This window comes from Emydura macquarii, unplaced genomic scaffold, assembly GCF_026122565.2.
Source record: "Emydura macquarii macquarii isolate MOO-44397 ecotype Brisbane River unplaced genomic scaffold, CSIRO-AGI_Emac_v2 contig_450, whole genome shotgun sequence".
Classification (NCBI taxonomy): Eukaryota; Metazoa; Chordata; order Testudines; family Chelidae; genus Emydura; species Emydura macquarii.
The window spans coordinates 15,773,164-15,791,387 of NW_027130587.1; the positions used below are offsets into that span (position 1 = coordinate 15,773,164).

Here is an 18,224-nt window from a genome sequence, read left to right on the forward strand (position 1 = left end):
GATGATAATGACAGAAAATATCATGGGCATACTGTGGGTTTATAAAGAAGCAATACATCTTGAATATTGCCTGCAGCTCTGGTTGCCCTATCTCAAAAAAGATCTATTGGAATTGGGGAAGGTACAGAAAAGGGCAACTAAAATGATTAGAGGTATGGAAAAGCTTCCATATGAGGAGAGATTAATAAAACTAGGAATTTTCATCTTGGAAAAGAGATGACTCGGGGGGGATTATAGAGGTCTATAAAACCATAACTGGTGTGTAGAAAGCAAATAAGGAAGTGTTATTTACTCCTTCTCATAACACAAGAACTAGGGGTCACCTAATGAAATTAATAGGCAGCAGGTTTAAAGAGAACAAAAGGAAGTATTTCTTCATGCAACGCACAGTCAATCTGTGGAACTCCTTGCCAGAGGATGTTGTGAAGGCCAAGACTATAGGAGGGTTCAAAAAAGAACTAGATAAGTTCGTGGAGGATAGGTCCATCAATGTCTATTAGCCAGGATAGCCAGGGATTGCTGTTTTCTAGAGTCTGGAAAGACAGGATACTGGGCTAGATAGATCATTGGTCTGACCCAGTATGACTGTTCTTATTTGCCATGCATTGGACTATGGATGTATTTGCTGGTAGAATTTTTCTTTTACATATACAGAACTCTTCATGCCATTTATGCTGCCTTGCACGTTAATGTGTAAAATATAAGGCAATTATATGAAGAAGGGAATAGTTTCTTTCTAGCTGCTGCTTGTAAACTGACCCCTGCTGAGGTGCCAGCATAGATACGCTACATGTCCCTTTCTGTATCTGAAAATGTATCATCCTGAATTACATTACATTTAGCTCCATCTTCCCTTAATTATGCACTGAGCTACAGTACATTACATCTGCCTTGCTGTACGCTTGCAGGTGACTTCTTCCTTCATTCACTTAAGACAGATGTTACTCAAATAGTTTATGAAAGGGATCTAGCCTCCAGACAAGAATTCTCCTTTTTCTCTTATGTTCTCTAGGTTTAAATAGTCCTCTGGATTCCCAGTCATTAAGGTTAACTTCCTCTGACAGCTTTGGTGGGGTTTGATAGCTACTCTTAGTGCCGAGATTGTAAAAAATCCCCCCAATACACTGTTGCTGGGAGTTACTGGTCTTGAACTCTCCCATCGCTATACTTATTTTAATGAAACTCTTGCTTTTTGTTTTCAAGCATGCCTCTTTTGAATTTGTCTTCCTTCAGGATAGCTGTCTCACAGTTGCTGTTCTGCATTTGCAGATCTATGTTGTACTCCACAATTCAGTCTGAGACGTAGTGACACCTTTCACTCCTCTTCAGCTTTCCTCTAGCTTTTAGAATCTGTGGCATTTTGTGAAGGGATATTTTGTAGCAACTGTGGCTTTACCAGTTTTTCTTATATGTCTGACATCTTTCTCTCACTTTTGTTCTCACCTGTTCAATCTTCTGTGGACCTGCTAGGATATCTTAATTTTGTGAGCATCTCTCACTGATCTAATACAGTTTTTCCTGTACTTCATCCTTACCATTAATGATCAGTGTTCCTGACCTTACCTCTGACCGTGTTCTTTTCTTTTCCTCATTATCTCTTGATTTCTTAATAAAGAAAACATCTGTCTGCATTTACTATTTCTATTGAGTTTTGTTTGATCAAAGCATGTTCTCTCTGTCAAACACCCTTGTTGTTCATCAGTTATTTGTCCTGTTGACCTGACTTACTCTTATTTTTATAATTTTTGGTTCATTCTGCCATTACTGTTTTTAACCTAATAACCTTAAATTATTCATTTGTTGAAAAGGGAAACTTTCGTATGCAAAAGTTAAGTACATCATGGAAGTAAGTTGTAAGCTTGTTCACAGGAAGATTTTCAACTATTAGTATGTGATCTAGTTACAACACTGGTTTGCAGAATAAAGTTATGGGGAGACGAATTAATTTGCCCAGTTATTAGGAGGTAATATGGGACTGTAACAATCCACTGCATAATTATAGTGTTTCCCATTGAAGATTCTATCAATTAATGTAGGTTTTTCATCGTTGTACAACATGCGTTATTGATACCACAACTTCAGCTTGTTAGTTCTGAAAGATAACCTTACTGACGAGATATACAGTGATATGTAGTATACATACTCAGGGGCAAAATGAGTAGGCTAAATTTGTCAAAAATAGAAACATAAAGTTAGGCTCCCAAATCCAGATTTTGACACTTGCCAGGGTTTCCAAAAGTGCTGGCTACCCAACATTTCCTATTGACCCCAGTTTTAGAAAATCCTGACCTAACCTTTGTAATGAGAGTACAATATTTAAAATAATGGGAGATGATGGAGAATTAACTTTCTTGCAGAAACAGGAATTTTATTAAAGCTAGAAAATTAAGGGCAAAGGTCTCCTGTAAACAGAAACCTTTCTGAACTGGTGTATTAGTTGATCTTAAAGAAAAGTGTATATTATGACTTTACTCATCCCGAAGGTTTGGTCTTACGTCACTAGACTGTGTCATGTTTTCTGAGATGGATGGCCATGCTTGTGACATCAGAAAAAGTTTGTCATTCTGAGCAGATTATTCTAAACCTTTCTGTGCACAACAAGATATGGTCTTATGTCAGATCCTTTGGCCTTTTCTTAATTACGTTAAATGTCTTCCCTCACATTGTTGGTGTCACTTCAAACACTTTTTAAAGATTTGTGTGTGTATCTGTTTGGTCATTGATTGCTTAGCAGAGAGAATTCGTACATACCAAAATGTTTTGTCTAAGTAAACTTTCCAAGATATGTAGGGTCTCTGGTAGACGGTAATGATTCCTAATATTTACTGTGTATTCTGTATATCTTTTTGCGTGCTCATTAATGATTTTTTAATATAAACAGAACTTCTTGATTAGTATATTAGTATTTTCCTCTATATTAGAAATCACAGAATCCAGTAGTAAAATGATGTATTTGGAATAAGTGGTATGGAAGGAGGAGATTAATATTCTTAAATCTCTTTACCTCCTTAGGCCTGGATTCAGGGTGCTTAATGAAAAAGAGTTGGTGGGAGTAGATTTTCAAAAATTCCCAGGATCCAGAAATGGGGCCATATTTTCAGAAGAGTTCAGTACCCAAGAGGCCACTTAGGCCTTCTCTTTACTAGGAAAAAAAAGGTGTGTTTTTGAGTTTGCTAAATCATGTTAACTTACTCAAGGTAAAATCTTAGCGCAGACAAGGCAGTTTTTAGCTCTTACACAAATTAGCAAGTAGAGTTAAAAACTAGGCACCCCCATAGTCTTTCACTCAACCTGTTATGGGAGAACATAGTTGTTAACTGGTTGCTGAGCTGAGAACGTAGTTGTTAACTGGTTGCTGAGCTCTTTTGAAAATTTAGCCCAGTAGCTTATTTCTGGTCCTCAGTGCATCTCAAAGGAGGTGCACAGCTCCTTGCAGAATTAGGTGCAAGATATACTGGCCTAACAAAACTTTCTAAATGCGTGGATTTCATTAAATTGTCTAGTATGTTTGTAACAAATTTATTTGTAAATGTGCAAGCTGAATCTTAGAACGATAGGTAAGTATATGTAAATGTTTTTATATATAATGTGTTTATATATAAAATTTGGGTGTGATGTACAAAAACTTGCAGACTGCTTGCATCTCTCAAGGACTTCAGTTGTTGTTGCCACTGCTGCTCAAAAATTCTGGTGATTGAGTCCAACATCTTCAGATTCTCATTGTTCTAAAATATTTGGCATTTTTCTGAATATTTTGAGGGGTCAAATGTAAATAGAAGATCATAGGAACAACTTGCCAGACCATGTGCAGCAGTGCCATATGGGGTGAAAAGAAAGGTATGATTTGCAAGAGGACTTTGAATCAAAGCCTGGGGAAGTTCAATGTACTTTTGATTTAAGCCACATTCCTCTTGCAGCGTTAGCCTTTCCTTCTAAACGTGATGTTACTTGTTTTAGCCAAAGCTGCTTGCTCCTCTACATGAACATTAGTAAAATGATATCATGACCAGCCAAGAAGGAGACATCAAGTTAGAGAAGTAGACAAATGGAGATAGTCCTTAGCCTAATATGTTGCCAGCCTGAGGGATATTAGAGATTGTGCAGTCTTTGTTCCAGACAGTGCATGAGAATTTACCCATTCCTGTATCACCAGACTGTAGGCATGGACCTCATAGCAGCAAATTATTTTGACTGCCTAGTGCCCTCAATGCTGAGAATCTCATTCATGATGTTGTCCAAATGCCAAGTTTAATTATCAAGATTACAGGGCTGGTCTGCACACAAATTTGCACAGAAATAATAAGAGGTGTGAATTAATAGTCTGACACTAGCTAGATCAATCTTAGTCACTTCTGTTCTGAAATAAGAGAGTTCCATGGACAGACTTTCATCAAAATAGTGAAATTGGTTTTAGAAAACAGATTTAGTTAAATCAGGGCAAGTTGGCATATAAATCAGCACTTGCTTTCCTAACATTTTCTAGTGGTAATGAACTGCTAATTGAAGGTGACTGATTGTTGTATCCGATCTTTTGGCCTTGTAAATGCTTGACACTGAAGTACCCCCTCCTTTAATTATTAACGTAGATATATGCCAGCAGAAATGATTCTTTCCAAAAGAATTTCTGTGGGAGTTACTTAGGATGTTTTTAAAATTATTTTTGTGTGTATATTGGTTCTCAATGGTATATAGGTAATTTGCACACAATATTCTTGAGGGATTCTAGATAGGAAACAGGACACATTTGTGTCCATAGTTCTCCAGAAAAATTCTTGAGCAGCCTAGGTCCAAAATACAAGCAGATATTGTATCAGGAATTGTGTTAAATTCTGTAAAATGAAGCAGATATATGCAACAAGAAATACACTCTTTTTACCCATACTTAGTATGTTTATTCAGCTGGCAATTTGTGCTGGTTCATATTCATTGACCTAGAAATAGCCATCATTTTAATGCACTCTTGGAGGAAAAAAAAGGTGTGTTAGAAGAGAACTGCCACATCAAAGCCTCTCTCCAGCTTGTAAAATGGTACCCGCCACTACCCTTCTCAACCCTGTTGTAACACTCTTTTTACTATTTAAAGAAAGTTTGGCTTTTTATTAAGAAATGGCTGTGGAGCTTTATTTATAGTAAAATGATAAAAGAAACACAAGCTATTTGAAAAGATCTGTACTGTTTAAACAAGAGTCTACAATAAATGTAATGTGGGTTCTTCATCTCTATGTAGCAGAAGTTGCCGTGTGATTCAGTTGTTGCCATATAGTATAATATGTATTACATTTAAGTAAGTGTTAGAGTGAAATTCTATGTAAATAGCTAGAACAAATTTAGGACTGCATTCTTGTCAAGTGACCCATATTTTGTGGGTCAGATCTGCTATTCCAAAGTCTGACTTGGGGATCAGTGAAATTAAATACTTGACTGACGGTGGTTTTACAGAAAAGTTTCTTGGCTGTTGAGGATATCATGGAATCAGTGTAATAATACCCACTCCTTCTCCAAATACAGGAGGCCCACATTCATCCTTTCCTTCCAAAAAGTCTTAGGACACATGTTGAAAGAGGATCCATAATGGCCTTCTTCCTATTACTGGACTGTTGGCAGATTTAAATATGTCCCTAAATAATTTGGAAAAACTTGTTCTGCCCTGTGAGAATTAGATTTAAATCAGTTTGAAAGTGAATAATTTTTTCTGTTATTTCACTTATATAACGTGCTCTTTCCTCCTCCTCCTCCTTCAGCTTACCTGAACACAGAGAAGAGTTTGTTTTGTACAACTGAGGAGGTTTTCACTGTACGAAAAAGAAATATTAAAAAAATCTAAACTACAAGATTTTAAGTCTCTTAAAAATCCCAATAACAACATTGAATTAAAGGGTTAATGTTTTTTGGAAATTAACAAATTTATTAACTGCTAGGAAATGGTCCTCAACATTATTCATAAACAAGTTATTAAATTAAACTATGTATTTGTGCAAATCTAATAAAAATAAACTATTTTTGATATACACATACATTTTGTTGAAATCATCTTATCGTTGAACCAATGATGTGGTGCTGCTGCTTGGCCTTTTGGCTAAAATCCAGTGTAATATGTTTAATATCTGTGTCCTCTACCTAGAGATGATATCATGTTTGCCATATTTGTGGGGGAATCAACTGTGAGATCATGTTATGACTTGTCTGCTCCGCCTGTCTCCATTTTCTAGTATGTTTGAAATGGGAGAAAAAGCTTACATATAAAAGATTTATTTGTACAGAGAAATAAATTGTGATGTTTGTACTCTGCTTTTAGTGATGCCTTTTTGTAGTCTATTTTGTAGCTTATTACAGTAATTGATATAAATAGCCTATATTTTGTGTAACTTAATTTAAAAATGGTTAAATTTTATAAAACTTGTTTATAATTACAGTGTAATTACACTGGTTATGCGTTTTGAAATTTTTAATGATCACTGCTTCTCATAACTAGAAAATTAACTATAATTGTATTATTTATTATTGTCCACTTGGTTGCAAACTTGAAATCATAAGTTTGACATTATACATGTTTATACCTTTGACTAGTAAATAATCTTAATACCAGAAAGTTAACTACATGGATTGCACTGAGAGCTAATCATTGACAACAGAGTGTATTGGACTGTGTAGAATAATCGGAAATGCCTTTCTTGGACTTGGATGTTTCAAATCCTAGAAATTCATTACTAGCCACACTATTGCAATAAAATCCAAAGAGGCTGTGGGTAAGGGTAATTCAATTTCTAATAATAATAATAATTAAAGTCTGAAATGATTGAACAAAATATTCTTCAAACTGAACTTCATCTCCCAGGCCCAAGTCGTATTCCTTTCCATCTCACTTTATCTGCATATCCACACCTCTTCATCCTATTTTTGTAGCTACTTTATTTTACAAGCCAAGAGATTTGAGGTTCTTTTGAAGAGTCTTCAGATGCTTTTTAATAGATCAACCCTGAAGGTGATAGGAAGGGGGACAGAAAGACAATTCATGAGTAGCTTGCTTTTAATACTTTAAAGAAATAGTTTAAAAATGTTTTAAAATGTACAATATCTAAGTTTCTGTTTCTGTGATCCTTTCAGCCCAAGCCCGCCTTATTGCTGTGTGGACCTTTACTCTTTGCGAACAGGAGAGATGGTCAAATCCATACAATTCAAAACTCCTATTTATGATCTGCATTGCAACAAAAGGTAGAAACTTTCCTTCACTTTCTCTGTATGTTAACATTTTTTTTGCTGCAAAGAAAACTCTAGTAACATATATAGTTTACATTGCATCCATTGTCTGGCTTTAGGGTTTTAAAATATCATATAGGCATCTCAGTAGAGCTTGGGTTTTCCACTTTTCAAGGAATATTTTGACTTAAAATAGGACAATAATACTTTTACAGTGCCTTTCATATGACCATCTGAAAACCCTTTACAGATATGAACTGATTAAGTGTCACAATGCCTTAGTGTGTAGGAGTGTCAAGTATCCTCATTTTCCTATTTACAGATGGGGAATCTGGGACACAGTGCTGTTAAATCAATGAACATCTGTAAATCAGTGTCTGTGTTGGCAGAACCCTTATGTCTTGACACCCAGGTTCCCCTGCTCTAACCATTAGTCAATACTGCCTCCCTATACATAGCCTATATGTAAGGACCTCGTATGCATTCAGAGTTGTATAAATAATAATTCTTCTCATTTACATTAGAAGGTGGGAACTAGATAAAGCAATGCTTTTTTTCTGGAATAACAACACTTTCAAAACCTAAATCCCCAAAGAAGATATCTTAGAAGTTTCTAAGCATCAGGTCTGAAATATCTTGATTCTCTGGACCCACAGATTCAAATCCTGTCATATTTCCGAGGTAACTAAAACTGAATATCCTACACTTTATATCTTTTGGCTGAAAACACAAAGACCGAAGTCTGTCTGTCTGTCTGCACGAGGGTAATAATGGTTCCTTGGCACTTTTAATAAGAAAGTTTGCTTTGATTACTTTGACCAAAATTTCCTTTTCCCTATCTCCACTATTGTACTTCCTGCATGAATGGCTACTCTCCTTCACCTCATACTATTTATTTATTTATTATTAACACTTTTGTACAGCACTCTTCGTCTGTATATCTCAAGGTACTTTATAGAGGAGGGACAGTGTCATTTCCATGTTAGAGATGGAGAAAATCAGAAATGGCTGCATTTCATTGGTGCTGTAGGTATAGTTTGTGATATACTCTGGGATCCTTTAAGATGGAAGGCTCTAATTTAAATTATTTTGCATGGTGCTGAGTTTAACAGCATCATTTTAAACAGATTGATGAATGGGGTATGGTGGAAAGTGAGAATCGAGGAAGTTAGAGATGAGCAGGTGGCAGCAGTCAGATTTATTTTGGATGTTGCGCAAAGAAATAAATGGCAGGATTGAATGTGTCAGTTTTAAGGGGAGAGAGAATAGCCAACTATGTTGAGGCTCTGAGCCTGAAGAAGGAAGGAGATGATGATGAAATTATTTAAAGGAATAAAAGAGATGGGGAGTCTAAAGGCCACTAAAATTTTTGCTAAAACAGACATTTCTCTAGCATGACATCATAGAAAACAGAATATCAATGTCTAAATTAGATCAAGGATGAATAGTTACAGAAAACAGAATACAGACCAATTGAACAAACAAGTAGTTTTCATAACACAATTAATAAAGTAATAAAATTTGATGCTGTAGTAGATTTAAAGAACTTAATTGTATGTTAGTGTTAACTTTCCACAATCAAATTCCATATCAGTGGGACCATATCAAATAACTGAGTTGTACTGAAGAAGTTAAATTGAAGAATATAAAAGAAAATTTCACAAAATAGGTCACTGTTCCTTTAACAGTCTGTCAGAAAGAGTTCAGTTTGTATCTGTGCAACTGTCTCTTTAAAAATTTAAAGTTCCCTTGTGGACAGTGTGATGATAGTAAATCTTTCCAGTCTAGCCCTTTTTTTAGCAGAAGAAAAATCCAATTGTAGAAACAGTCAAAAGGCAAAACATCATTCAAAGTCTCCCAACTAAAAAACTCTCTTCAGGTGCTAATGTTTCTTTTTTTCTAAGTGGTGATAATGGAAAAAAGCTACTTCAAAGCTGTGGGGCTGCATCAAGGGTAGTTGTTTTTCTGGAACATATCAGATTCTATTATTATCCAAGGAAATTTAACTATTGCAGATAGAAAATGCATGAAAAATGGCCATGTAAAGTTCTAATGAGGGCATTAGCTATACTGTAGACTAATGCAGTGCAAAATTGAAATTTAAAATAAAACTTGAATTGCTGAAGAACCAAAAAAGCATTTATTATTTATATATTTACATTCCAAAACCATCCATAATCTGTCCGTTACAGGAAAACACAGTCTCTGCCTTTAAGAGCAGAAGACAGGAAACATGGGGAGAGTGATGTAATCAAAACAAATACAGTTTTTATATAAATTACACTAAAAAAACACCCCATACTTGACTGCCTTTCAGTCTGTCCATTATTAATTGGCTAATTTCTTAGAGACCTACTGGAAGAAGTTACTTAAAACTGATACACTTCCTTTTTGTTTTCCTTTCCTGTGATTTGAACAATCAGAATACAGTTTGTTAAACTAAAAATAGTTGACAGTAAAAGCTATTAGCTTTGGGATTAAAAATTAGTATTCATTTTAGACAAGGTAAATTGTAAATTATTGAGAAAAAAGAGGCTTTTATAACAGAAACACTCATGGACCCCTGAACTATAATTTTCTTTCATTACATCGCCCATGTAGATTCCCACTGTAAGATTGCACGTCCTGCCATTCGACAACAGAACTCATTTCAAAGCAGTTAGCCATTATGGGAATGTGCTTTCCTGTTCCAGTATTGTAAATCTATGGGTATGAAACAATCGTCACCCCTCTCCCCCCTTGAAACCATCCATGAATTCCTCTTTTTCTGTCGTCCCAGGGGATGCAGAACCCAGTCTTCCCCTTGCTTCTGGATTTGTGTTAGAATAGCTGGACTTCCCACCCTGACACACTATCCCTAGAGTTTTATGCCTGGAGGAGAGGATCCTAGTCATCTGGTGCCAGGCGTTTCTTCTGGGTCTTTGCTGAAGAAGTCCTCAGACTTACCAGAGAATGAATCTAACCATAGTCCAGGAGAAGTTCTCAAGTTCATCAGGACAGGAGTTCTTTGGGTCTTTTTCCTGTGAATAGAGCACCTGGATCTTCTCAAAAGGAGAACTCTAAACTCATACAAGAAGTTTCTGTGCTCTTAGAAGAAGAGGCAGTATAGGGGCAAACAAGCACCCAATAATATGTGCTAATTCTTTGGATCGAATAGAGATTCATATGAAGGTGGTTTCAGTTATGCCGCAGCACGGACAGCCACCTTGGATCATAGGGATCTGAAGATGATAGAGCCTAGCTGGATGCAAGCTACTGAGATCTTTTGTTGGGTCATATAACTTTGAGGTTGGGGCTAAGGCACTTGGCTTTTCAGATCCACGTTGCTCATGTCCTTTTTCTGTGAAGGAAATGCGTGTGGATCCAGCATTCTCAAAACAGACACTACAGAAGGATTGGTTAGAGAGGGCTCTTTGAATAGAAACTCTAACTGTACGTTGAGGGCCAAGGATTTTTTGGTGGAACGCCTTTTCTCAGAGCTGTCCTTGCCTTCGAATCGAAAGGGATAGTCAGTATGGAAAACAAATGTCTTGGGGGTTGCCAGAGATGTGAACTGATGTCTTCGTCTATCCATGAAGTAATTCCAAGATCCCTGTCCCTCAAATTCTCTATTATGGTCGTCTCAGATTTTTCATTCAAATAATGCACTTTTTAAAGCTGATATTTTTTTCTAAGCTTCATGATCTTCTGGTTAAGCTTGGTTGCTACACACTTCAGACATGAGGGCTACTAGTCATGTACTTGACATAGCATATATATATATAGTGCTGCCTGTCATCAATGAAATAGAATCTTCAATGTTTTCAGCTCTTTATAATAAGAGAGTAACCAGATTTAAAAGAACCATTTTGCTCCATTTGAGAAAGAATTGTGTTAGAGTTAGCAAATGGGTGATAAAGCTTACAAACTCATTGGCTGGCACAGCTTCCCAGGCTGATTCTTCATTTTGAAAATAAATTTTTAAATTATTTCAGAGGTCCTCTGTGTCTAAATGACCTAAACTTTAATTTTAAACTTTAAAAAGTCTTATACCTTTTTAAGCTGCACTTTACGTCCTATTGATCTGTAGAGTATACAATGTGCCATTGCAAAATCATTTGTCATATGGCTTTTACTTTGCTTCAAATAATTAACAGGTACTGGATATTTACATTTTGAGGGGGGGTGGTTATCTGCATACGTATACAAAAAATATATGACCCTTTGTTTTAAGGACTCAAATATGTAGGACAGCCACCATTTTTGCTAGGTTACAACATTTTTATGTAGTGCTATTTGCTTTGTAAAGAACTGAAATGGACAAAGGTAACTGGACAATAGCTGTCCCCTTGAATTTTTTTCATTGTCCTTGCATTTAGGATGCTGGTAATCACTGTAAGTGGTTTATTACGTAAAGGCTATTTCTCTCATCTTTAATTCCATGGTGCTGTGTTTTCATATTAAAAAAACACTGTTAGTAAATAAGATACAACTGATAGTTTGACATATTTGCAATTAAATAAGCAATGTGATTATTTCAAGGGTAAAACACTTCCTTTTAGATTAGTCTGTGTGCTGGTTGTGGATTTGCTTGTGATTTGAGAAACTGAGGACAATGCAAGATCCTTGCAATTCCATTTTTCTTTTTTTTTCTAATGGATCTTTTATTACAGGAGGTATATCATAGATGCTGCGCTACTCTGTATCGTATTTGTATACTTCTTGAAGAGCAGGTTATGTGATAGAGATTAAACCGTCTTTACCAACTGCCAGTTATTGGAGAACTGGAAGCTTATTTCTCAAGAATTTAAACTAATGCTCTTGAAACAGTTAAATTTAAATATTTACTCTTAAACCAACAGAACTAATTTTTCAAGTACACATTTTCATTTTTGTGTTTTTAGGATACTTGTTGTAGTCTTGCAAGAGAAAATTGCCGCCTTCGACAGCTGTACATTCACAAAAAAATTCTTCGTTACAAGTATGTATAATGTTGGGTTCAATTTCTCTGCTCTCGTGAATAGTTGTAGTCCCATAAAACAGACTTGGAGTTGTCAACCGAATCAGATTGCCAGTCAAAAAACCATATTGCAATGAATGTTGGTCCCTAAAGGCCTATTTCTTCCCCCCCCCCCCCCCCACTCCATAAAGTGCTAAGTATCTGCAACTCTCAGTGACTTCATTTAGAGTTGCAGGTGCTCCATCACCTCCAAGAATCAAGTCCCATTACCTCTGAGTATGTGTGTTGCTTTGAATATGTTGTCATAGCTAAACTCTCGTTTGTAGTGAAAAGTACTTGTATTAACAATACTTCTATTACGAGTTTGTTAAACTCTGCTGTGATTACTCTGTATCAGTATTGGTGCTCTGTGTTTCACCTGTAGATTTTATGTGGAATCATCTGTTTGAAAATGTGACACACAATTTCAGTGGTTTGTCCATTTTTTTGGCTGTTCATCCTCTGTATTCCCAGATCTGTTTTTCCATCATTATTAATATTTATGTTGTGGTAGCACCTAGAGGCCTACAAGGTCAGGACCATTTTGTGCTAGGAATAGGCATGTCTGCCCTCAGTTGTTGCCACCTACTGAATTAGTAACTCAGGCTGTTGGCTCAAGCTTGGACAAGTTTGTTTGCTACTAACATTTTCCCCATAGTGCTGGTGCCTTTTATGCCATTTTTAATTACACTCATTGATGATTGATCCTAACTGATATGGTGCCCTCCAGAAGTGCTCTCTCCAGAAACATCCTGTGTCTGACACTTATATCTGTAATTCAGTAATTACAGTAATTCATAGGCTAGTTGGAAAGACAGAACATTTCTGCTGATATGGCTCCTGATTTGTCTGTGGAGGTTGCTAAAAATGATACACGGTGCACCAGGCCCGAAGACTGAGTGTATCACGTATGTAACATTAAACCATTTTTAGCCCCAGAAGTGAAATGTAATCTCTCCAAACTGTTAATGAAGAGTGCTTGTGCTTGTTCACTAGCATAGCCTCTTAAAATAGTTGCTTACTGATGTTTCCAGCATCTGATTGGATCATAATTACACTAGTGGTGGTGATGTTCTGTGTTTAAAAGGAAAGCCTTGAAGTAAGCTTGGAATTCAGACTGAAAAAATGCTTCCTTTTTACGTACTCGTATGACAAAAAAAATTCCTGTTTCCTTTATTAATAAAATATCCAGATATTAGGTGCTGTTTCTTGTATTACTCTGAGGAAAAGTACCATTATGCAGTAATATTAAAGTTGCCAATAGGTGTCAGTTTCTCCCTACATGATGGACATAACAGGTTCTTAGAAATCCACTAGCATTCACTAAATAGAACTTAATGGAAACAAGCTTTGAATTAAGGCTTTTGTTGTTGTTCCTTTTTACACCTTATAAAATAAAGTATAAATTTAGCTTTATTTTGCAGAGGTTCAAAAATTAAAACTTTCCAGTAGGTGCTGGTGTTTTAGTAATTTTCGCCTCATTTTTTTAAGATAGCAAGTTCTGATTATTCTCAAGAGAAAACAGGAGTTGATGGAAATTTGTTTCCAAAAGTTAATAGACTGGTTGTATTCAATCACCAAAAAATACTCCACAGTATACAGCACAGAAACATCTCTATTCCTGATGTTGAAAAATAATGCAGCTGATGATAACAAAGACAGACAAAAAACCCAAATCCTCATCTAGTCTCTTCATTTGGATTTTTGATATTGTTGTGTTTGCATACATTATTTACACACCTATAACACACTGACATTTTGGTTTCTTACACTGAACTTGAATTTTTGAAACAATGACTTTTAATAAAACGTAAACTGGGATGGGGACTTTGGCCATCCATTTTAAACCAATGGAATAAATAAGATGTTATACCATGCTGCTCTGCTCAAAAAAATAAATGTGATTAATTAGATTATGTAGTGTAGTTTGTAGCTGTGTCAGTCCCAGTACGTTAGAGAGACAAAGTGGGTGAGGTAATATTTTATTGGACCAACTTCTGCTTGTCTTTCTCACCTACAGAAGTTGGTCCAATAAAAGATATTACCTTACCCAAATTGTGTCTCTAATTAGCGATATTACTAACTCATTAAAAATATGTGTGGTAACAATTTGTCGTATTTCAGCTTACATTAATTATTCTACAAAGCTATAAATTATTTTGAAATGGCAAATGTTACTAAGCCATTAGACATCCTAAACATTGCTTTCATTTTCACTGCATTGTCAGTACTAGTGTAGCAGAACTATTTTTGTCATGAAAAGTGGAAATAAAAATAGAATGAATGTTTACTGAGATAGTGGAAATCAAAATTTTTGAAATGTCAGTACGAAAAGGATTTTTCTCCAAGTGTAATTGGTTTATATGAATCCATACGCCATACATTTTAGCTTTTAATTTGAGATTCAAAGTTTTTCACATCCTCCATTTTAGCTGAGTGGACTTATTTGTGCTGTGCTATTTCTTTATCTACTGCTAATTGCACCAAAGACTCTGTAATGAGGTTCAAAAGCTCTTTTCTCTTAATAGTGCATATATTTGTTTCAGCAGATATAGAGCCTTGCCATGTTTTAAGGCCACAAAACAGTTTCAATTATAAATCTTCAGTTTTCACATGCACTCAAGTCCCAGAAACATTTTTGGGTCTGGCACTTTTGGCACTTAGGTGTCTAACTCCATTTGAAGTTCAGTTGACATTAGGTGCCTGCCATTTTTGTTTCTGAAAACCTATCTTTTAGTCTGTACCCAGGATTCAGCTTTTTAGAAAGTTTGATCAAAATCTTTTAAGCCATTTTTGAGGTTAGGGAATGCAAAGGAAATACTTTCCCTTTCATAAAATATCTAAACCACACTGTTAAATAAAGAGCAACAGAAAACATGGCTACCATTTTGGAACTTGCTGTGGACAAAGTCCACAATGAGGACTAGCATGTTGGTTGGTTGGAAGGGAAAAATAAAACTATGTATTATAGGAAATCACTAATGGGAGTGCACATTTAAGAACTTAATGAAGCCCTGCCTCTTTTTGGACATCACAGGACGTCGTCCAGTCCTTTAATAATTAAGGCTGAGTTAAGGATAAGCTACTTTTAGGGTAATTTGGATGAGTGAGATTCACAGTGAAAAGCACACAGCATAATCATTTATCAAAAAGACAAATAATTTACCAAAAAAAGAAAAGTCCTGCTTTAATATCAAGGACAGGAGTAAGTCATTAGTGTAAAAAAAAATTGTTCATCTAGTCATTTTACTGTTTCATTGTTTACTATAATACTTTACACATTCTACATTTTGATTTTAAAATAAAATGTTTCTGATCCCAATTCTGAGCAGTGTCTTACAGGAGGTACAGCCCAGGAGAGGGTGGGGGCTGGGCAGAGGTGGGCTTTAAGATGCCTTTCCATTTTCTGAATTGGAGCAGCAGTTCACTGCCGTGCTTCAGCCACACCTTTTAGTACTGCTGGACACCCTCCACCCCCATTGGTATACCTGTACACTGGGGACTGGTGGAATGAGCTCAGTGGAGGGCTTCCTGGAGAATTTCCCTAGTAAAGGGATCCAGATGTGGTGATCCAGCTGTGTTGGGGCTCCTTTATGCTGAAGGAGAGGCATAAAGGGGCTAGAACACAAACCACAATTAGGACTACTCTCTATCTGAAGATGCTGCTGTCATAACACAAACTAATAAAAATTACCTCCAGCTCAACAACAGTAGCTGCAGATGTGGGAAATCTCCCATTTCACCTCATTGAAGTGTAAACCTCAAAGCCTCATTAAGGCCATTTAAATGCTAATATCATTAAGCAGAAGCAACGTGCGTCATCCCTTTTTATTGATTATTTAAATTAAATGCAGAACATACAATTAAGATCAGTGTCAGGAATTTAGAAGTTAAGATTCTGCAAGCAATGTTAATGCAGCTGTGTTGCATGTATGTGGTATCTTGTATTCCTGTTTTTGTGGTTGAATATGTAGTGTAATAAATGCCCCATAGAATATTCAGAATATACAACATGGTCATGTTCATGTTTCTGTTGGAACATTAACTTCTGCATTTCCTAACTTTTTTTTGTGAGACTAACTGTGCCACTTTAACATTACATTAGTATATGGCTTTTTTTTTGCATTTTGTTAGATGAAAATGTAACAGTTGAATTGAGTGGAAGAGAGCCAATTGACTTTACTTTAGGCTTTCATAATAAATACTCATTTTACAGGTGCCCCCATCTCTGTGTGAATTTAAATCAGGTGTTTAACTCGTATGGAAAATATATTGTGGATAATCATAGAAAGGTAACAAACTTCCGGTATAGACAATAATCTAGACTGTGAAGGTATTCCTACTTCTGCATCTGTTAGCTAAATAAAGACACACCTTCAGTTTGCAAAGAATTCATGTTTGTAACTTTCCTATGGCATTCCACCCTCCCTTTGCCTACATTTGCAGCCAAGTCAGCTTCCTCAAGAGAGAGCCTGCATCATGGAAGGAAAAAAAAATGAATCCAAGAATGTCTGCAAGTTCACTGTTTTTGAAGTGTTTCCTTGTAGCCCAGCCCGCTGAACTCATTTGGCACTTACACTGAAAATGTGTTCCTTTTTGCTAGTTGTAAATGCTGAGGTGCAGATTTTAGATCATTGGACTTGTACTCTGGTACAAATCAGTTTTGCTTCAGAGCCTCTCTCTTTGAATATTGCATGTGACTGCAGGATCAAAAACTGGTATTCAAAATGATGTGTAGGCTTTTTTGTCTTTGTAAAGAATAAATGTGAAATAACTGTACTTCATTGATTGTATGCCATCAATATTCCTGCAACTCCCCCTCCAAAAATGCTTAGTTAGTTGAACATCGATGATTACAAACATGGCTTTATGGATACTTTACTCTCTATAAAGAACTTCCTCCCTCCCCCTGAAAAGAGATGAGTACACATAACATCATACATGTGGCATCATCTTTGCGTCCAGTAACTAGCGTCTGCCCAGTTTCTCTTGCCCTTCCACTCCTCATATTGATATATTCACAATCCATTATTCTCCAGAGACCAAGACAGTTATTGCAGCCATTATCTGGCACCACATTTCTATTGATGCTGTACAACTAGCCCCTTAAGAGGTAATTTTCCGAAGAGTTCAGTCAGTGTACTTCATAGCCCATAAAAGAGGAAGATTTTTGCGTAACCATGGGGCTAAAATTGTTCAATATATCCTGAATGCCCTTCCCCCTCCTCTACTAAAATAAAAATGGACACACTGCTATTGATACTCTAATCTGTGAATTCATGGATTATATTGTTTGTTGTAAATATTCATATTCAAGAAACAATGTATTGGTTTCAACCTGCCAAAGACCAGGTCTGAAAGTCACCTAGGCTTCTTTTGTGAACTTGTTAGAATTCCTTTTCACTGATCAACAGTGTCTGGGGTCCTCTTTGCTACAAAACAGGAATGTTAGATGTCTCATGAAAGAATTAAATGTTTAAAGGAGTTGAAAATGAGTACTTTTTAGAAGAGAGCGACTCTTGTGCATTTCTTGCATTCCTTTCACTTCTGAATCAAAATTGGCAGTGATTGCTGCTTCTGATTGTCTGATCTGGTGGAATGATATAGTGTATGGTATGAGTCCAGATTGCAACAACCCACCTGGTAATTTTTTTTCTTCAAAATGCTCTACTCTTACTCTTACTTTTCTTTGAACATCTAGATGGCTTCCACCGTATAACCTGGTTGACACATTGTTTAAGCATTAGTATGTGGACTCAACAGTTTAAACATGAACACTATTAGGGTAGTAGTTTTAAAATTCTGCCATTTGGCTACCTATACTTATGGCAGCAGGAAAGCTCATTGGTCTAAGTTAAGGGATCTGAGTTTCAAGTGGTCAGAAAGTTCTAGGTTCAAAATTTATTTCTTTGGCATTAAAGAGCATCATGTACTTTTCCTGTGACAAGTCCACAGGATGTTAGTAGTAGTTCTGCTATTTTCACATCAATAAACAAGTTTACAAGATAACTTTGTCTCAACTGTGACTGCATTGCATGAGAAATGCTAA

At 36.1% G+C, this 18,224-nt stretch overlaps 1 protein-coding gene across 8 annotated transcripts in view; it reads left to right on the forward strand.

The window, feature by feature from the left end:
• The window catches only part of BCAS3 (BCAS3 microtubule associated cell migration factor), a 451,757-nt gene that overhangs the window by 61,816 nt on the left and 371,717 nt on the right, over positions 1–18,224 (forward strand). For 7 of the 8 annotated variants that reach the window (XM_067538144.1, XM_067538140.1, XM_067538137.1 and 4 more), the window contains 2 exons: positions 7,105–7,212; positions 12,081–12,157. In XM_067538144.1, coding sequence (XP_067394245.1) covers positions 7,105–7,212; positions 12,081–12,157 — 185 coding nt within the window. Of the gene's footprint in view, positions 1–7,104; positions 7,213–7,853; positions 7,879–12,080; positions 12,158–18,224 lie in introns of all 8 variants that reach the window. The other variant, XM_067538142.1, reaches the window with a different exon arrangement.